This window comes from Aureococcus anophagefferens (assembly GCF_000186865.1).
Source record: "Aureococcus anophagefferens unplaced genomic scaffold AURANscaffold_20, whole genome shotgun sequence".
Taxonomy (NCBI): domain Eukaryota; class Pelagophyceae; order Pelagomonadales; family Pelagomonadaceae; genus Aureococcus; species Aureococcus anophagefferens.
The window spans coordinates 116,152-134,453 of NW_008705580.1; the positions used below are offsets into that span (position 1 = coordinate 116,152).

General features: G+C 75.7%; 1 protein-coding gene across 1 annotated transcript; it reads left to right on the plus strand.

Moving 5' to 3' along the window:
• Positions 1–779: 779 nt before the first annotated feature.
• On the plus strand, positions 780–18,287 carry AURANDRAFT_72138 (hypothetical protein; the record flags this gene model as incomplete). Its single annotated transcript, XM_009041266.1, has 7 exons — positions 780–1,231; positions 1,385–1,526; positions 2,260–2,413; positions 2,556–10,585; positions 11,513–14,863; positions 15,064–17,310; positions 17,510–18,287. 7 exons carry the CDS (start codon positions 780–782, stop codon positions 18,230–18,232), a joined length of 15,099 nt encoding a protein of 5,032 aa, XP_009039514.1.
• Positions 18,288–18,302: the final 15 nt, after the last annotated feature.

Here is an 18,302-nt window from a genome sequence, read left to right on the forward strand (position 1 = left end):
GAGCTCGCGGAACGCGAACGCCGCGTCGACGGCGCCCGCGGCGGCGACGAGCGGCGCGGCGTCGGGCGCCGCGGCGAAGCCGGCGAAGGCGAGCCGCGGCCGCCGCGCGCACTCGTCGCCGACCTCCGCGAGGAGCGCCGCGGCGACGCCCCGGTAGCCGAACGCGCCGTCGCACGCGACGACGCAGCCCGAGACGCGGTCGCAGGCCTCGAGCTCCCGGCGCAGGCGGTCGCAGGCGTCGTCCCACCACGCGGCGCCGAGGCCGCCGCCGTCGCGGCAGCCGGCGAAGAAGCCGCCGAAGCCGCTCAGCGCCTCGGCGCCGCCCCAGAGCGGCAGCGGCACGAGCGCGCCGTCGAACGGCGCGCGCGCGGCCGCGGCGACGGCGGGCGGCGCCGCCGCGTCCCACGCGGTCGCCGCGGACGCGACGACGGCGCCGCGCCGCGCGTCGAAGACGAGGCGCCGCTTGCGCCCGTCGCCGCGCCGCCGGAACGGGTCCTGGGCCGCGTCGACGGCGCCGTCGGTCCAGAAGGCGTCGAGGGCCGCGCAGGGGCCCACCTCGAGGGCGATGAGCTCGCCCATGAGCGCCGCAGCGGCGGGGAAAGGCGTCGCCGGGTGGACTTCGCTGTGGTCGCAGCGGGCACCAGAGCAGCGACGGGGCGCCGCCGCGGCAATCGCCGCCTTTGTTTGATGTGCACGTTGACGAATTGTTGATGTTGATTAGCTCTCTCGCACGACGAGCTCTTCGGGGCTGCCTCTCCTGCCCCGAGGGGTTCCGTGCGATGGCCTGCGCGCTCAACATGTCGCTCCCCGTCAACGCGTCGTGCGCCGGCGGCGCGACGGCCTTCGCCTGCACCTGCGACGCCGCGGCCTTTTGCTGCGACGACGACGACGACTGCGCTTGTCTGGGCCGCGACGGCGGCGACGAGCTCTTCTCCTTCAGCTGGCCGCTCGTCGCCGGGTGGTACGCCATGTTGGTCGTCCTCTTCTGCGTCGGCCGGCGGGGCCGCTTCGCGGCGCGGCTCTGCGGCCGCCGCGCGGCCGCGCCCGCCGCGGCCGCGCCCGCGGCCGCGCCCGCGGCCGCGCCCGCGCCGCCGCCGAGCGTCCGGACGCGGCGCCTCGCCGAGGGCGACGAGCGTGGCGACGCCTGCACGATCTGCCTCGGCGCGCTCAAGGCGGGCGACGCGGTCGCGATGCTGCCGCGCCCGCCGGGGCCGCGAAAGGGCGACGCGAGGTCGCTTCGACTCGCGCGGTCGCGCGACGCGTCGCCGAGAGGGAACGCGTCCACGCTTCGAGCGATGATCGCCCGTCCGAAAGCGAGCCACATCGGAGCGGGACGCGACCGCGAGCGGCGCCTCCGAAGTTGGGAGCGTCGCGCCCTCGTTAGGTGCCCGCACGTCTACCACGAGGAGTGCCTCCGCACGTGGCTGAAGCGCAAGGCGAGCTGCCCCCTCTGCGCCCGGCCCATCGTCGATGACGTCGAGGCGCCCGACGACGCGCGAGAGGGCGGCTGCGACGCGGCGCGCGACGTCGAGGGCGGCGGCGACGCCGCGGCCGACGCGGACGCCGCGCCCGCGGAGGCGGAGCCGGCCGCGCCCGCCGCGCCCGCCGCGGCGCCCGCCGCCGCGCCCGCCGCGCCCGCCGCGTCCGCCGCGCCCGCCGCGCCCGACGCGCCGCCAGCCCCGGCCCCGCCGCCCCCGCCGGCCGAGGAGCGAGACGCGATCTAATGATCGAAGCCGCCGCCGGTCGCTCTCCGGGAGCGGAGGTTGTTGTGGAAGCGCCCGTCAGAGGGAGAATGGCCCTCCGCGAGACTCGCCAGGACGGCGCGTGGAGCGACGAGGTCGGCGCGGCGGTCGGCGGCGAGATCGTCGAGGAGGCCGCCAGCGCCCGGGCGAGGAGGCCTCCGAGCCGGCTGTGTGGCGAGGGGGCGGCAAATTCGAGGACGTCAGAGGAAGAGGAGAACCGAGCAGTCACCGAGCAATCAACGAACGCGCGTCGCGGCGTCCGCCCCCGCCCGACGTCCTGCGCTCGCTCGGGGCACACCTCCGAATCCTGCGAACGGGGGAGACGCCGCGCGACGGGGGGGGGGAGAAGCGCCGAGATCGACCGCGCCGCCGCCCGCGCCGCCGCCCCGGGCGCCGCGCCGCGCCGCCGCGCCGCGCGCCGGGCGCCCGACCCGCGGGGGGAGACGCCCCGCCCCGCTCGGCGCCGCCCCTCTCGGCGCCGCGCGCGCGCGCGCCGCCGGACCCGCGCCGCCGGCAGGTGTTTTCGACGATGCGCGCGCTCCGCGTCGCGGCCCTCCTGGGCGTCGCGCGGGCCTACATCTGTCCGGTCAAGAACTCCGTGCCCCACGAGGCGTCGGGCGACTCGTCGCCGGACGACTGGTACGACGCCGACAAGGAGGCCGAGGACGAGAGTCCGCTCGTCCACTTTAACGTCGGCTACGTCGGGGACGGGTACCAGGCGCAAAAACATCGCGCCGTGACCACGGGGGACATGGACGGCGCGCGGCCGCGTCCCGGGCGCGCGCGCGCGCGCGCGCGACGCTTCGATCGCAGGCGACGGCTCCGTGGACGTCATCGCGATCTCCGAGGTCGCGTCGAAGCTGCGGCTGACGGTCTTTCTCAACGACGGCAGTCCCAGCGCCCCGAGCTTCGTCGGGACGACGATCCGGGACGGCACCATCTGCGACGACTACAGCTCCGTCGCCGTCCTCGACGCGGACGGCGACGGAGACCTCGACATCCTCGTCGGCTGCGTCGAACACGTCGTCCTCTACACGCAGGAAGCGGGAGGCGTCGCCGAGCGCTTCACCAAGAGCGAGCCCTTCGAATTTGGCTGGGCCTTCGACGGGGCGGCGGGCGTCGCGCTCGCCGTCGGCGTCGCCGACGTCGCGGGCGCCCCGGGCGTCGACCAGGTCGTCGTCGTCACCGGCGGGCCGCCGCCCGAGTCGGGCAACGGGGCGGGGAGCCTCGGCCTGCACTGCCAGAACGTGGACGCTCCCGACCACACCCCGGTCGATAATTGGGTGACGGTCGACCTCCCGACGGACTACGCGACCGTCGACGTCGCGCTCGTCGACGTCGACGGCGACGGCCACGTCGACGTCGCGCACGGCCACGCCGACGGCGTCGAGTTCTTCTCCATGGACGACCCGACGGCGAACCAAAAGTTCCGCGCCTGGTCGCGGCGCCACGCGCTCGCCGTCGCCGACTTCCAGGGCTTCGCCTTCGGCGACGTCGACGGCGACGGGTGGCCGGACATGGCGACGGCGACGTCGACGGGCATCGTCTCCTGGCGCGCCGCGTATGGGGCGCGCGACACCATCGAGTGGGAGGCGGGGTCCGACGCGGGCTTCGGCACCTCGGTGTCCATGAGCGCCGACGGCGCCACCGTCGCCGTCGGCGCGCGCGGCCACGGCTTCGTCCAGGTCCTCGACTGGGACCCGGACGCGGACGAGGGAGCGGGCTCGTACGTCCTGCGCGGCGACCCCGGTGACTCGACGATCGTCGACCCGACCTGCGATGTCTCGCCGTGCGTCGACGGTGGTGGCTTCGGGAGCGTGGTGTCGCTGAGCGACGACGGTCTCACCGTCGCCGTCTCGGAGCCGTCGTACGATCGTCTCTGCCCTACCCCCCTGTCCTGCCCGGAGGGGCAATCCACCGCCAATGAATCGGGGGCGGTGCACGTCTTCGAATGGAAGAGCGGCGAATGGCAACAAAAGGGCGACCGCATCTACGGAGAAGACGCGTACGGCGACTTCGGAACCGCGCTCGCGCTCAGCGGCGACGCGACCGTTCTGGCCATCGGCGCGCCGCGCGCCCCGGCGCAATCGTCCGACGGCTTCGTGCACGTCTACGCGTGGGACGGCGCCGCGTGGACGAAGCGCGGCGACGACGTCTTTGAGCTGAAGCCGGCGCAAGGAAAATTCGGCTCGTCCGTCGCGCTGAGCCGAGACGGCGCCGTCGTCGCCGTCGGGTCGAGCAACCACGGGGCGACGGCCGGCGTCGCGCACGTCTTCGAGTGGGACGGCGCGGCCTGGGCGCAGCGAGGCCAGGCCCTCGACGGCGAGGCGGGCGACGAGGCGGGGCATTCGGTCGCGCTGAGCGCCGCCGGCGACGTCGTCGCCGTCGGCTCTCCCTCCAGCGACGACGTCGCCGACGCCACCGTCGAAGACGTCGGCCGCGTGCGCGTCTGGGCCTTCGACGCGGACACGGACGAGTGGGTCCGGCGCGGCGCGGACGTCGACGGCCGCGCCGAGGAGAACTTCAAGGCGGGCGCGTCCGTGGCGCTGAGCGCGGACGGCGCCGCGCTCGCCGTCGGCGCGATCGGGAACGACATCGCCAGCGCCAACCCGGGGTGCGTGGGCGTCTTCGTCTGGGACGGCGCCGCGTGGGCGCAGCGCGGGACGTGGGACGACGCGGCGGCGCGCGACGACGCGCGCGGCGGCGACACCGTCGCGCTGTCCGCGGACGGCGGCGTCGTGGCCTTGGGCGCGCCGGAGGACACGGGCGGCTCCCCGACGGGCGCGCCGACGGGCGCCGTGCACATCTACGCGCGCGGGCTCCCCTACGCCGCGGAGCGGAGCCAGCAGCTCACTACAGACAACCGACACCAGGTCCACCTCGCGGACCTCGACGGCGACGCGGACCTCGACGTCGTCGCGATCCACCGCGACCGGTCCAGCGTCGTCGAGCACGAAAACCTGGGTCCCGGCCGGGGCGAGGCGACCTTCGCCACAAACACCGGCCCCATCTGGTCGGACAAACTGGACAGTTCGGTGCGGAGCGTCGCCGTCGCGGACCTCGACGGCGACGGCGACGTGGACATCGTCGTGGGCGCCGACGCGTACCTCCCCCGCCACACGCACAAGTACGTGGACTGGCTCGAGAACCCGTGCGCGGCCAACCCGACGGCCGCGCCGACGGCCGCGCCGACGGCCGCGCCGACGGCCGCGCTCGTCTGCGCCGACGGCGAGCGGCGCTTCCTCAACACGCACGCGGCGTTCGCCGACGAGGCGGACGCCGCGCCCGCGCTCATCGAGGTCTCCGGGACGGGCCACGACGCCATCGACGGGCGCTACTTCCGCAACCGGGACGACGGCTTCGGCGGCGATTCGTGCGACCTCCTGAGCGGCCTCCGGTGGGACCACGAGTTCACGGCCGGCGTCCGAATCCAACGCGCGGACGCGGACAAGTACTACATCGACGAGGCCGGCTTGGGCATCTTCTACGAGGCCCAGGGCTCGACCTGCGACCCGAGCGCGCTCGCCTGGACGGCCAAGGCCGGCGATCTCCACGCGCCCTGGAACGGCTACGGCTGGGTCCCCGAAGTCCCGGACGTGACGGCCTTCCGCAAGCGGGCCCGCGCGTCGTTCGCGGACGCGACGGCGAGCAACGCGGCGGCCGCGTGGCAGACGATCGAGCGCGTCGCGAGCGAGACGGTCTACGAGTACCTCGAGTACCCCGGCGTCGGCCTGGGCATGGGCTGGTGCGAGTCCGGCTACGTCTTCGGCGAGAGCAGCGGCCGCGCCGATTACGAGGGCCCGAAACCGATCCCGCTCGTGTACTGCAAGGCTCTCTGCGACGCGGCGCCCAACTGCGCGGGCTTCGACTGGAGCACTCATGGGTGGGAATGCCGCGGCTACGGCGCGGTCGAGCCGGAGGCGGGAGGCGGATGCTATCCGAACTCTGGGTACAACGTCTACGTGCGGTACGCGGCGGCGGAGGACGTCGCGGCCGTGTCGCTCTACCTCGCGGGCTCGGGCACCGCGCGCCTCGACGTCTACGACGCCGACGACGTCGACGACGGACGCGCGGCGAGCGCCGACCCCGCCGTCCGCTTCGCCGGGCTCACGTCCGTTGCGGCGTCGGCGGCGACGGCCTTCGATTCGGGGGCGACGACGGCCTTCTCGGAGGTGCGCTTCGCGGACTTCTCGCCGCCCCTGAGCTTCTCCGACGCGCGGACCGAGTTCTACGTCTGGCTCCGGGCCGTCGGCGACGACCTCGACGCGTCCGCGCGGCGGGGGGGCGCCGACGCGCTTGGGGGCGCCGGCGCCGCCGAGGGGGTCGCCGGGCGCCTCGACCACGCGGTCTACGTCGGCGACGCCGGCTGGACGTGCCTCCCGTGCCCGGACGGCGCGTTCACCGACCCGGACGACGCCGGCGCGTGCGCGCGGCACGACCCGACGCCCGCGCCGACGCTCGCGCCGACGGCCGCGCCGTCGACGGCCGCGCCGCACGCGCTCGCGCCGACGGCCGCGCCGACGGGCGAAGTCGCGCCGACGCCGTCCCCGACGGCCGCCCCGACGGCCGCGCCGACGGCCGCGCCGACGGCCGCGCCGACGGCGGCCGCCGCGCCGGTGACCTTCGCGCCGTCGCCCACGGTCGCGTGCGGCCCCCACCAGCGGCGGGCAACGAACGCGGGCGCGGGCCTCTGCGAGGACTGCGGCGCGGGCCTCACGTACGTACAAGGCTGCCGCGCGACGACGCTCGAGGCCGCGTGGGTCCACGCCGACGGCGAGGCGACGGGGGAGGCCGAGCGCCGGTGCGCGCCGTCCGGCGGCGGCTGCGCGCTCGCCGTCGTCTACGACGGCCGCGCGGAGGACTGCGCGTCGTTCCGCGTCTCCGCGTCGTGGGCCGCGGACGTCGGCGACGGCGCGGGCGCCGGCGGCGGCGCCCGCCGCCTGACGGAGGGCGTCTACGCCATCGGCGCCGCCCGCGAGGCCTGGCCCGACTACGTCGCCGGCGGCTTCGACGACGTCCACGGCGCGGCCGCGGGCGACCACGGCGGCAGCGACGACAACTCCGGGTGGCTCGCGCTCTCCGCGGACGGCGCGACGATGGCCGTCGGCGCGACGCGGGCCGTCACCGTCCTGGCCTCGGGCGACGTCCAGGCGGGCCACGTCCGCGTCTTCCGCGGGACGCCGTGGACGCAGCTCGGGGCCACGCTCGACGCGGCGAACGTCGACATCGGCGCCGGCGCGCGCTTCGGCGCCAGCGTGGCCCTGAGCGCGGACGGCGCCGTGCTCGCCGTCGGCGCGCCGGATTCGGGGGCGGGGGGCGCCGTCTTCGTCTTCGAGTACGACGCGTCGGTCGCGGGGGGCTGGGTCGCGGTCGACGCCAGTCCCGACTTCCAGGACTTCCAGGCGGGCGCGAGCTTCGGGCACTCCGTCTCGCTCTCGGCCGACGGTGCCGTCCTCGCCGTGGGGGCGCCCTTCTTCGACGACGGCGAGATCAACCGGGGCCAGGTGTCCGTCTGGGAGCGGCAGGCCGATGGCGCGTACTTCTCCGTCTGGGCGCAGCGCGGCGGCGACGTCGACGGCGAAGACGGCGAGGGCGCGCTCGGCTGGTCCGTGGCGCTGAGCGCGGCGGGCGACGTCGTCGCCGCCGGCGCGCCCGGCGACGCCAACGACAAGGTCGGCCACGTCTACGCCTGGGAGTGGCGGGGGCGGTGGGTTCCGCGGCGCACCGCGGGCCTCGAGCGCGTCGGCGGCGAGGAGGTCAACGTCGGCCGCGCGATCGCGCTCTCCGCGAACGGCGCCGTCCTGGCCCTCGGGTCCTACCGCAACGACGGGAGCTCCGGGGGGGATTGCTGCGACCGGGGCGTCGTGCGCGTCTACGAGTGGCGCGGCGACGCCGCCGGCTGCGCGCAAATAGGCGACGACCGCGATCCCCCCTGCTGGGCGCTCCGCGGCGACGCCATCGACGGCGCGGCGCCGTACGACAACTTCGGCCGGTCCGTCGCGCTCTCGGCCGACGGCCTCGTCGTCGCCGGCGGCGCGCCGGGCCACGACACCGGGGGCTTCCGCGTGCCGGCGTCATTCACAGACAACCCGGAGCTGGTCGGCGAGTACCGTCTATTCCCGTATTCCTTCGACAAGACGGGTGCCGTCGTTTCGGACCCGCTGGTCGGTCTGTACGAGCGCAGTGAGGACGATGGGAGCGAGGTACGAGTGTACGTGGCGGCGCTGTTTACAAACGACGGTTGGGACATGTGGTCGGTGCAGAAGCGCACGTTTGCGGGCGCTGATTACGCCGACGCGCTCGCTCTTCATAATGCGGGCACTGGGCATGTCGACTACTCGAGCGGCTACGACTTCACGGCGTCTCCGTGGCAGCCTATCGGTACCGCGAGTCATCCGATGGAGGCCATGCGCGCGTATCAGGCATTCGCCGACGGACGGCGCCACCCGGCCCAGATGCAAGCCGACAACAGCCCGACGGAGACGACGCCCGCCGCCGATGCCGCGGGCCACGCGCGCGTCCTCGCCTGGGACGGCGCGGCGTGGCGGCCGCGCGGCGCGGACGTCGACGGCACGCGCGCGTCGCCCGACGGCGCCCGGGACGGCCTCGGCGTCGCCGTCGCCCTGAGCGGCGACGGCGCCGTCGTCGCCGCCGGGGCCGCGACGGACGAAGACCAGACGGCCCGGGGCTACGTCGCGACGCGCGCGTGGACCGCGTCGTCGGACCCGCCGGTCGCGTCCGTCGACCTCACGGACGGCCGCACGCTCGCCGCGGACGGCGCGAACCACGTCTACGACGTCGTCGTCTCCTGCGTCGGCTCGGACGGCGGCACGACGAGCCCCGAGGCCCCGAAGCTCACGCTCGAGATCGTCGGCTACCCGACGGCCGCGCCCACGGGCGCGCCCACGGGCGCGCTGACGGCCGCGCCCGCGGCCGCGCCGACGGCCGCGCCGACGGCCAACCCGACCCCCAACCCGACGGCCAACCCGACGGCCGCGCCCACGGGCGCGCCGACGGCCGCGCCGACGGGGACGCCGACGGCCGCGCCGACGGCTGCTCCCACGGGGACGCCGACGACGCCCGCGCCGACGTCGCGGCTCGTCTGCGGCCCGCACCAGCGCGTCGAGGTCCCTGTCGTCGGCACCAACGCCTGCGTCGACTGCCCGGCGGGGGAGACCAACGACCCCCAGGACGACAGCGCGTGCCGCGACGCCTCCTGGACGATCGAGTCCGTGAACGACGCCACCACCGCCCCCTACGAGTGCCCGCACGCGGGACCCTGCGCCATTCTCGTCGCGTACGCGGGCCGCTTCAGCGAGTGCTTCGGCATCGAGCTGACGGCCCAGGTCCAGGACTGCGTCCAGGACTGCGATGATGTCCGCGAACTCGCGCCCCCCGCGGATCCCGAGGACGGCTTCGCGCTCACCGTGCAGCTCATCGACGAGGACTGGAGCCCCGCCTTGCATCCGTCGATGGTCGTCGAACGCGTCGCGGTCACGGTCCGCTGCACAAACGACGCTCCCACCGCGGCGTCTTCGGCGACGGTCACCGTCGTCGTCGTCGACATCCCGACGCCGGCGCCGACGGCCGCGCCGACGGCCGCGCAGACGGCCGCGCCCACGGCCGCGCCGTCGGCCGCGCCGACGCCCGCGCTCGTCTGCGCCGACGGCGAGCGCCGCTTCCTCAACGCCGTGCCGGGCTTCGCCGAGTCGCCGGCGCTCCTCGTCGTCGCCGGCACTGGCCGCGCCGACGTCGACGGGCGCTACTTCGCCGTCGTCGAGGAGGCCGAGCGAGTCGTCGGCGACGGCGCGTGCAACGTGGAGAACGGCCTGAGCTACGTCCACGAGTTCGAGCAGAGCACGCTGCGGCGCAGCGACGCCGGCAGCTGGGCCATCCTTGCCCTCGTCCAGGACAGCCTGACCACCGTCTACACCGACGCCGGGGGCGAAACCTCCGTGTGCGACCCCGAGGGGTTTTCATGGACCGAGTTCCACGAGTCGGTCTTGGACAACCCGACGGTGACCGCCTTCGACGGCGAGCCCGGCTGGCAGTGCCTCGACTGCCCGGCGGGGACGAGCACGGACCCGGACGACGCGGACAAGTGCCTGCGGCCCGACCCGACGGCGGCGCCGACGACGTCGCCGACGGCCGCGCCCACGGGGACGCCGACGCAGGCTCCCACCGTGACGCCGGGCGAGCCGACGCTCGCGCCCGCGACGCCCGCGCCCACGGCGGCGCCCACGGCCGCGCCCACGGGGACGCCGACGACGTCGCCGACGGCCGCGCCCACGGGGACGCCGACGCAGGCTCCCACCGTGACGCCGGGCGAGCCGACGCTCGCGCCCGCGACGCCCGCGCCCACGGCGGCGCCGACGGCCGCGCCCACGGGGACGCCGACGACGTCGCCGACGGCCGCGCCCACGGGGACGCCGACGCAGGCTCCCACCGTGACGCCGGGCGAGCCGACGCTCGCGCCCGCGACGCCCGCGCCCACGGCGGCGCCGACGGCCGCGCCCACGGGGACGCCGACGACGTCGCCGACGGCCGCGCCCACGGGGACGCCGACGCAGGCTCCCACCGTGACGCCGGGCGAGCCGACGCTCGCGCCCGCGACGCCCGCGCCCACGGCGGCGCCCTCGGTCACTCCGACGCCCGCGCCCTCGGTCACGCCGACGCCCGCGCCCTCGGTCTCTCCGACCCCGGCGCCCACCGTGACGCCGGGCTCGCCGACGCTCGCGCCCGCGACGCCCGCGCCCACCGCCGCGCCGACGGCCGCGCCGACGCTCGCGCCCTCGGTCGCTCCGACGGCCGCGCCCACGGGGACGCCGACGCCCGCGCCCTCGGTCTCTCCGACCCCGGCGCCCACCGTGACGCCGGGCTCTCCGACGCTCGCGCCCGTGACGCCCGCCCCCACCACCACCGCGCCCTCGGCCACTCCGACGCCCGCGCCCTCGGTCACTCCGACGCCCGCGCCCTCGGTCTCGCCGGCCCCGGCGCCCACCGTGACGCCGGGCTCGCCGACGCTCGCGCCCGTGACGCCCGCCCCCACCACCACGCGCCCTCGGTCACTCCGACGCCCGCGCCCTCGGTCACTCCGACGCCCGCGCCCTCGGTCTCGCCGACCCCGGCGCCCACCGTGACGCCGGGCTCGCCGACGCTCGCGCCCGTGACGCCCGCCCCGACGCCCGCGCCCTCGGTCACTCCGACGCCCGCGCCCTCGGTCACTCCGACGCCCGCGCCCTCGGTCTCGCCGACCCCGGCGCCCACCGTGACGCCGGGCTCTCCGACGCTCGCGCCCGTGACGCCCGCCCCGACGCCCGCGCCCTCGGCCTCCCCGACGCCCGCGCCCTCGGTCACGCCGACGCCCGCGCCCTCAGTCACGCCGACCCCGGCGCCCACCGTGACGCCGGGCTCGCCGACGCTCGCGCCCGCGACGCCCGCGCCCACCGCCGCGCCGACGGCCGCGCCGACGCTCGCGCCCGTCGCGCGCGAGCCGCCGCCCCTCGAGCTCTTCGAGGAGGGCGCGCCGAGTGCCGCGCCGACGCTCGCGCCGACGCTCTGCGCCGACCGGCCGCCCGAGGACCCGCCGGGCCTCGCGGCCGTCTCGTTCGACGCGACGGGCGCGTCGATCGTCGCGACCCGCGCGGAACCCAAAACTTCAACCCGACTTGAGGGAGGACGACTCGTCCGAATGACCGCGATTTTTACCGAGCGAGAGAGTTCCGAAGTGTGGTCGGGAGACCCCGGCTCACTCGTCGATGTCCGCGCAGGTCGCGACGTTCGGAGGCGCGACGGACCGCGCGGGCCTCGCGGCCGCGTTCGCCTGCGGCGACGTCCTCGTCGTCGACGGCCTCGGCGAGGGCGCGACGTGCTACTTCGAGGACGCGTATACGCTGCGCGTCGTGCCCGGCGCGGCGAGCGCCGCGGCGCCCGGCGGCCGCGCGTGGCTCCGGCCGGAGCCGCGGCCGCGCGGCGTCCGCGCGTTCCCCGGGCCGGCCTGCTGGGCCGCGGCGGCGGGCGGCGAGGCGACCGCCGTCGTCGTCGCGGCGCCGCGGGACGCCGTCGAGCCCGCCGTCGCGCTCGCGGCGCCCGCGGCCGTCGCCGCGTGCGGCGCCGTCGCCGTCGACATCCTCGCGTCGACGGGCGACGGCGGCCGGCCCTGGGCCGACGTCGTCTGGACCGTCCCCGCGGGCGCGGTCCTGGCCGACGGGGCGCGGGGCGCGCCGTCGGCGACGCTCGCCGACGTCTCCGCCTTCGCGGGCGGCGAGCTCGCGGTGAGCGTCGAAGCGACGAACTTCCTCGGCGGCGCCGACGCCGCGTCCGCGACGATCGCCGTGCGCGCCGCGGCCGTGCCCGACGTCGTCGTGCCCGGCGACTTCTCCGCGGAGCGCCGCGGCGACGTCGTCGAGCTCGTCGCCGAGGCCGTGGCGAGCGCCTGCCCCGGCGAGGCGCCGGACTCCGCGCGCCTCGTCTACGCCTGGGCGTCGACGGCCGGCGGCGAGCAGCTCTCGGAGCCGAACAAGTTCCGCCTGCCGGCGCACGCGACGGCCGCGGCCTTCGTCGACGTCGAGGTCACGGTCACGGACCGCCTCGGCCGCGAGAACGCCGCGTCCGCGCGCGTGACCTACGCGCCGAGCCCGCTCGAGGCGGCCATCGCCGGCGCGGACCGCCGGTCCGTCGCCGTCGGCGCGGTCGCGGAGCTCGACGGCGCCGGGAGCCGCGACCCCGACGTCGCCGCGGGCGCGCCGGCGGCCCTGGCCTACGCGTGGTCCTGCGTCGACCCCGCGGGCGGCAGCTGCGGCGCCGCGTCGACGGCGACCTTCGCCTTCACGCCGGCCGCGGCGGGCGACCACGTCGTGACGCTCGCGGTGTCCGGTGGCGGCCGCGTCGCCGAGGCGACGGCCGAGCTCGACGCCGCCGTCGTCGTCGACCCGCGGGGCGTGCCGGACGTCGGCGTCGTCACGGCCTTTGAGCGGGCGACGGCGTCGGGCCTCTGCAAGTTCCAGGCGGACGTCGGGGGCGACTACGTCGACGAGGGCATCAGCTACGTCTGGCGGGTCGTCGAGGGCGCGCTCGAGGGCTCGCTCGCGTCCGTCGCGGCGTCGCCCGCGAGCGGCGACGTCTTCGCCTACCGGCTCGTGTCGCTGGACGTGCCCTGCGACGCGCTCACGGCCGCGGGCGGCCCCTACGGCATGGAGCTCTCGGCCAAGTACGCGGACGGCGACGAGGAGGCCCGGGCCGTCGTGAGGTACGCGCCCGCGAGCCCGCCCAAGGCCGGCGAGCTGCGCGTCGACCCGCCCCGGGGCGTCGAGGCGACGGACCTCTTCCAGCTGAGCCTGCCCGACGCGGCGTCGTTCGTGCCGGATCGGCCCAAGCTCGAGTACGCGTTCTTCGAATCCGACGAGGCCTGCGAGTCCGAGGCCTGCGAGTTCGCGATCGTGCAGCGGGGGCCGTCGTCGCGGCCCGGCCCCGTGACCCTGAGCGCGGGCCTCGCCGCGATGGCCGGCGAGGCCGCGCGGAAGCGGGTCGTGGCCTACGTCTGGGACGCGGACGGCACGCGCGCGCGCGCCGAGGCCTGGGTCGACGTCGTCCCGCTCGCGGACCTCGGGGCCGTCGAGGAGGCCGCGGCGGAGGCCATCGAGGAGGCGCTGGAGACCGACGACGTCGACGAGCTCGTCAACGCCATCCACCAGACGGCGACGATGCTCCGGCGCCTCGCCGCGGTCGACGCCGCGACGTCGGCGCCGAGCCGCGCGCCGACGACGCTCGCGCCGACGACGCCCGCGCCGTCCGTGACGCCGGGCGCGCCGACGCCCGCGCCCGCGACGCCGCCGCCGACGACGCGGTCGCCGACGACGCGCGAGCCGTCGCGCGCGCCGACGGGCGCGGCCGCGCGCGCCGAGGCCGAGGCCGCGGCGGCCGCGGCGTTGGAGATCAAGGTCGAGGTCGTCGCGGAGCTCATCGACGCCTTCGAGGCCGTCGTCGAGCTCCAGGCCGACACGGTCGACGAGCAGGAGACGATCAACACGCGCGCGATGATCGCCGACGCCGTCACGGCCGACGTCGAGGCCCTCGAGGCCCAGGCGCCGGAGGAGCAGGACGCGCTCGCGGCGACGGTCGCCGACGTCGTGAGCTCGCTGCGGGACGTGCCCGTGGCGGCGGACGCGGCGGCGAGCTTCCTCAAGACGCTCGGGCGCCTCGACGGCCTCGGGCTCTTCGCGGGGAGCGAGAAGATTGCGACGCCGGCCTACGGCGACCGCGCGGCGGCCCCCGCGGCGGCGGCGCGGCGGCTCGAGGACGCGCCGGCGACGTTCGCGTCGCTCCTCGACGACGTCGCGGCGTCGCTCCTCGTCGAGGCGACGCCGGGCGCTGACGCCACCGACATCGACGACGGCGCGGGCCTGCGGCTCGTCGCGACGCGGCTGCTCGCGTCGACGACGGGCGCGTCCGCGTCGGGCGCGAAGACCTTCAAGAGCGTCAACTTCTACCGGCGCGTCGGGCCCGACGCCAAGGTCACGACGGGCAGCGACGACGCCGACGTGTCCGTCGTCCGCTACGCGCGCGACCCGCACCCGTCGGCCGCGACGCCGGTCCTGTCGGAGGCGCGGCGCGTCGGCGTCGGCAGCGGCGCGGCCGCGACGTTCAAGCTCTCGCTGCCGACGACGGCCGGCGGCAACGCGACGCTCGGCGACCTGCCGCCGGCCTCGGATGCGACGATCTTCCTTGTTTGTGGTGAAACAACTTCGGCGACGTACTGCGAGGGCGCCGTCGCCGAGGCGGACGTCGCCGCGGACGTCTGCGCGGGCTGGAACGCGTCGACGCGCGTCGCCGTCGCGCTCTCCTGCGCCTACGCGGCCGCCGTGCGCTGCGAGGTCTTCGACGAGGACGGCGGGGACTGGGTCGACGCGGACGGCTGCGCCGTCGACGAGGCGTCGTCGGACTCGGAGCAGACGACGTGCGCGTGCGCCGCGGCGCCGGGCGCGCCGCCGCGCGACTACGCGGCGATGTCGTCCGCGGACGCCTACGCGGCCTACGCGGCGACGTCCTTCAACGACCCCCTGTCGACGAGCCTCCTCACGCAGAGCTGGGTCGTCTTCTCCTTCATGGCGTCGTGCGCGGCCGTCTGGCTCAGGGCAGGAAAAGGGTGCGAAATTCCCAACTTCAAAGGCTCCTATCTCGGCCGTTTTCCACTCGTTTCGGCTGATTTTTGGACGAGCGATCATCTCTTGGAACGGTCTCGAAGCGTGGATGCTTTTTTTGGAACGCGCGGGCGCGGAACACTCACGTTGAAGCGAACTTGAATCTCTCTTTTCCTGCCCAGGTCTGGCTCGCGTTCGCCGCCGTCGGCCACGCGCTCGACCGGCGCTTCGAGAAGCGCGAGGCCGCGCGCGAGGCCGCGGCGTCGCGCGCGGCGGCGACCAAGGCGCGGCGGCCGTCGTCGGCGCGCCAGCGCACGCGGCTCCACCAGCTCGAGAAGTCGCTCGCGAAGCAGAAGCTCAAGGCGCAGCTCACGCCGGCGTCGTCCGCGCGCGACCTGAAGGCGCACGCGCGGTCCGTGCACCGCGCGGTGCTCCGCGCGTCGCTGCCGTCCGTCGTCACGAAGCACCGCCTCGTGCGGCGCACGCTGCGCAACCCGGACGAGGCGGAGGCCAAGTCCTTCAAGGAGCTGCGCCTCGTGCTCTGGACGGTCTACTACAACCACTCGTGGTTCTCCATCGCGTCCGTCTACTCGCGGGACCACCCGCGGTGGCGGCGCTGCCTCCTCGCCTTCTTCGAGACCATGATCATCGCGGTCTGCGAGGCCGTCACGGCCTGGGTGTCCTACCCCGTGGGGCTCTGCAAGGTCGCGGACGACGCGGCGAGCTGCGAGAACATCCGGTCGTCGACGTCGTTCGGCACGGACAACAACTGCCGCTGGGACGTGTCCACGGAGCCCGAGTGCGTCTTCGACCCGCCGCGGGGCTCTGGCGAGATCTTCTTCATGCGCCTCCAGATGGCCGTCGTCTCCGTGGCCATCACGCTGCCGCTCCTGAAATTCGCGAACTGGATCTTCGACTCCTACGTCTTCGCGCCCGTGGTCACCGCGTCCGAGCTCGCCGCGCGGCGGCGCCGCGGCTCAAACGCGGGCGGCTACCCGTCGGAATTCCTCGCCGGGCGCCAGCTGCTGGCGAACCTGGGCATGGACGAGGTGCCCGACCCGCGCTACAAGCGCGACGACCGGCTCACGCGGCTCCTCCAGCGGGCCTTCGGCGGGTCCGCGGCGGCCAAGGAGGTCAAGCGCGCGCGGACGGCGGAGCGCATCGCCCACGCCTTCGCGTCCCTCGCGCGCTGGCAGACCATGCGCCTCGTGCTGCGCCAGCGCCAGGAGATCCGCGACGCGATCGCGGACCTCGACGACGGCGTCTACGACGGCGCGGTCGCGCCGCCGCCGCGGCGCGGCGCGGCGCCGCCGCCGGCCGCGGCCGGGCCCGACGTCGTGGGGACCGTGGCCGCGGCGGGCGGCGCGACCTTCGACCGGCGCGCGCTCCTGCGGCGGACGGCGAACATGCGGAGCCTCCGGGACTTTCTGGACCGGCGCGCGGCGTCGCCGTACCGCAGCGCGCTCGTCGCGCTGCTGCGGCACCACGGCGCGTACTGGCACCTCGACCCGGACGCGTTCTTCTGGCAGCGGACCTTCGCGACGCGCGTGCACGCGGTGCTCGTGGACTCGATCACGGTCGCGAGCCGGTGGATCGACAGGATCCACGACGGCGACGCGGCGCACGCGAAGCGCCTGCTCGCGCTCTACCAGCTCAAGGTCGCCGAGGAGCTCCACGGCATCGAGCGCGACCTCTTCTACCGCCACTGCTCCCTCGAGGCCGTCAAGGACGCGGGCGCCGCGGGCGCGGACGCCGTGTCGCCCAACGCGCGGCGCGCCGCCGTGGGCGTCGTCTGCCTGGCGCTGGTCGGCATGGGCTACTTCATGCTCTTCTTCGCGCGGGCCTACGACCGGGGCAGCATGCAGGAGAACTGGCTCTACGCGACGGTCATGACCATGTTCCTCATCATCTTCGTCTTCGAGAATCTGCGGTCGCTCATCCTGCTCATCTACCTGCCGGCGCTGCTCGTGCCCAAGCTGCGCCACATCCGCGACCCGCTCCACGTGCCCCTCGTGCCCTTCCGGCACGAGACGCCCGTGACGCCCGTGCAGCTCGTCGACGTCCGCGAGGCGCGCGCGGTGCTCAAGGCGTCCGCGGTGCCGCGGCGGCTCCACGCGCGCCTGGGGACCGTGCGCCGCGAGAGCGGCCTCTTCGTGTCCACGGACGACCCGACGGACGTGCCCCGGCCGGTGTTCTGGCGCGCCGCGGCGGACCGGTGGGCGCGGTTCCGGGACCGGCTCTTCGAGGACGACGACGAGCTCATCGTCGACGCGGACCACGACGACCGCGACGTCAACCGCGACTTCCGCCGGGGCCACGCGGCGGGCTGGAGCCTCGACAACGTGCGCGAGCGGCTCGGCTACGTGAACTGGGAGCGGCCGCGGCTCCACGCGGCCGCGCTCGTCTGCGGCGGCTTCGTCACGCGCTGCGTGGAAATCAAACAGTGGTTTGGGGGGTCCCCAGCAAACTTCAGAACTCTCTATCTCGGTCAAATCGAAGTCGATGCGGCTGATTTTTGGACGAATCGATTGCTCTCGTCGAGCTCTCGAAGCACAGCAGAAAGACTCGCACCAAGACCGTCGCATACGCGCACATTGAAGTCGGGTTGAAGATTTGATTTCCACACAGGTCATGCGGCTCCACCAGGAGTTCCAGGAGCTCTTCCTCGAGGAGACGGCGAATTTGCTCACGATCATCGTCGCGTCCGTGTCCGGCGAGGTCTTCGACGTCTTCCGGCGCGGCCGCGGCTCCGCGACGGAGGCGCGGCGCCGCGGCGCGTCCGTCATGGTCTTCTCGTTCCTCGTCGTCTTCGCGCTCGTCGTCTACGTGGCCCGCGCGTGCGTCTACCCCGTGCTCCGGCGCTCCTGCCGGCGCCTCGCGCGCGCGCTGCGGCCCGCGGCCGCCGTCGAGGCCGCCGCGGGCGACGGCGAGAGCGACGACGACGACGACGGCGCCGCGGACGCCTACTTCCGCCGCGCGGACCGCGAGGACGAGGACCTCTTCTCCGACGACAGCGACGTCGACCTCGTGCCGCGGCGCGACGACTACGACTCCGACGACGACGACCTCGCGGAGCAGCTGAGCGCGCTCGAGACGAGCGCGTTCCAGCAGAACATCCACGTCCGCTTCGACCGCGAGTCCTCGCTCGCGTCGCGGCCCGGCGACGGCGACGACGACGCCGGCGACGGCGCGGCGCCGGACGACGACGACGACGACGACGCCCCGGCCGCGGACGTCGCGCCCGCCGCGTCGACCGCGCGCCGCGTCGGCTTCGTGGACCAGGTCGAGGCCGACGCGGCGCTCCGCGAGCGCCGCACGGCGAACGCGCGGCGCTTCGACCCCGAGACCTAGGGCGCGCGGAGAACGTGCCCCGCTCCGCGGACCTAAGGAAAACGTGTCCCGCGTGACCTAAGGGGCCCCC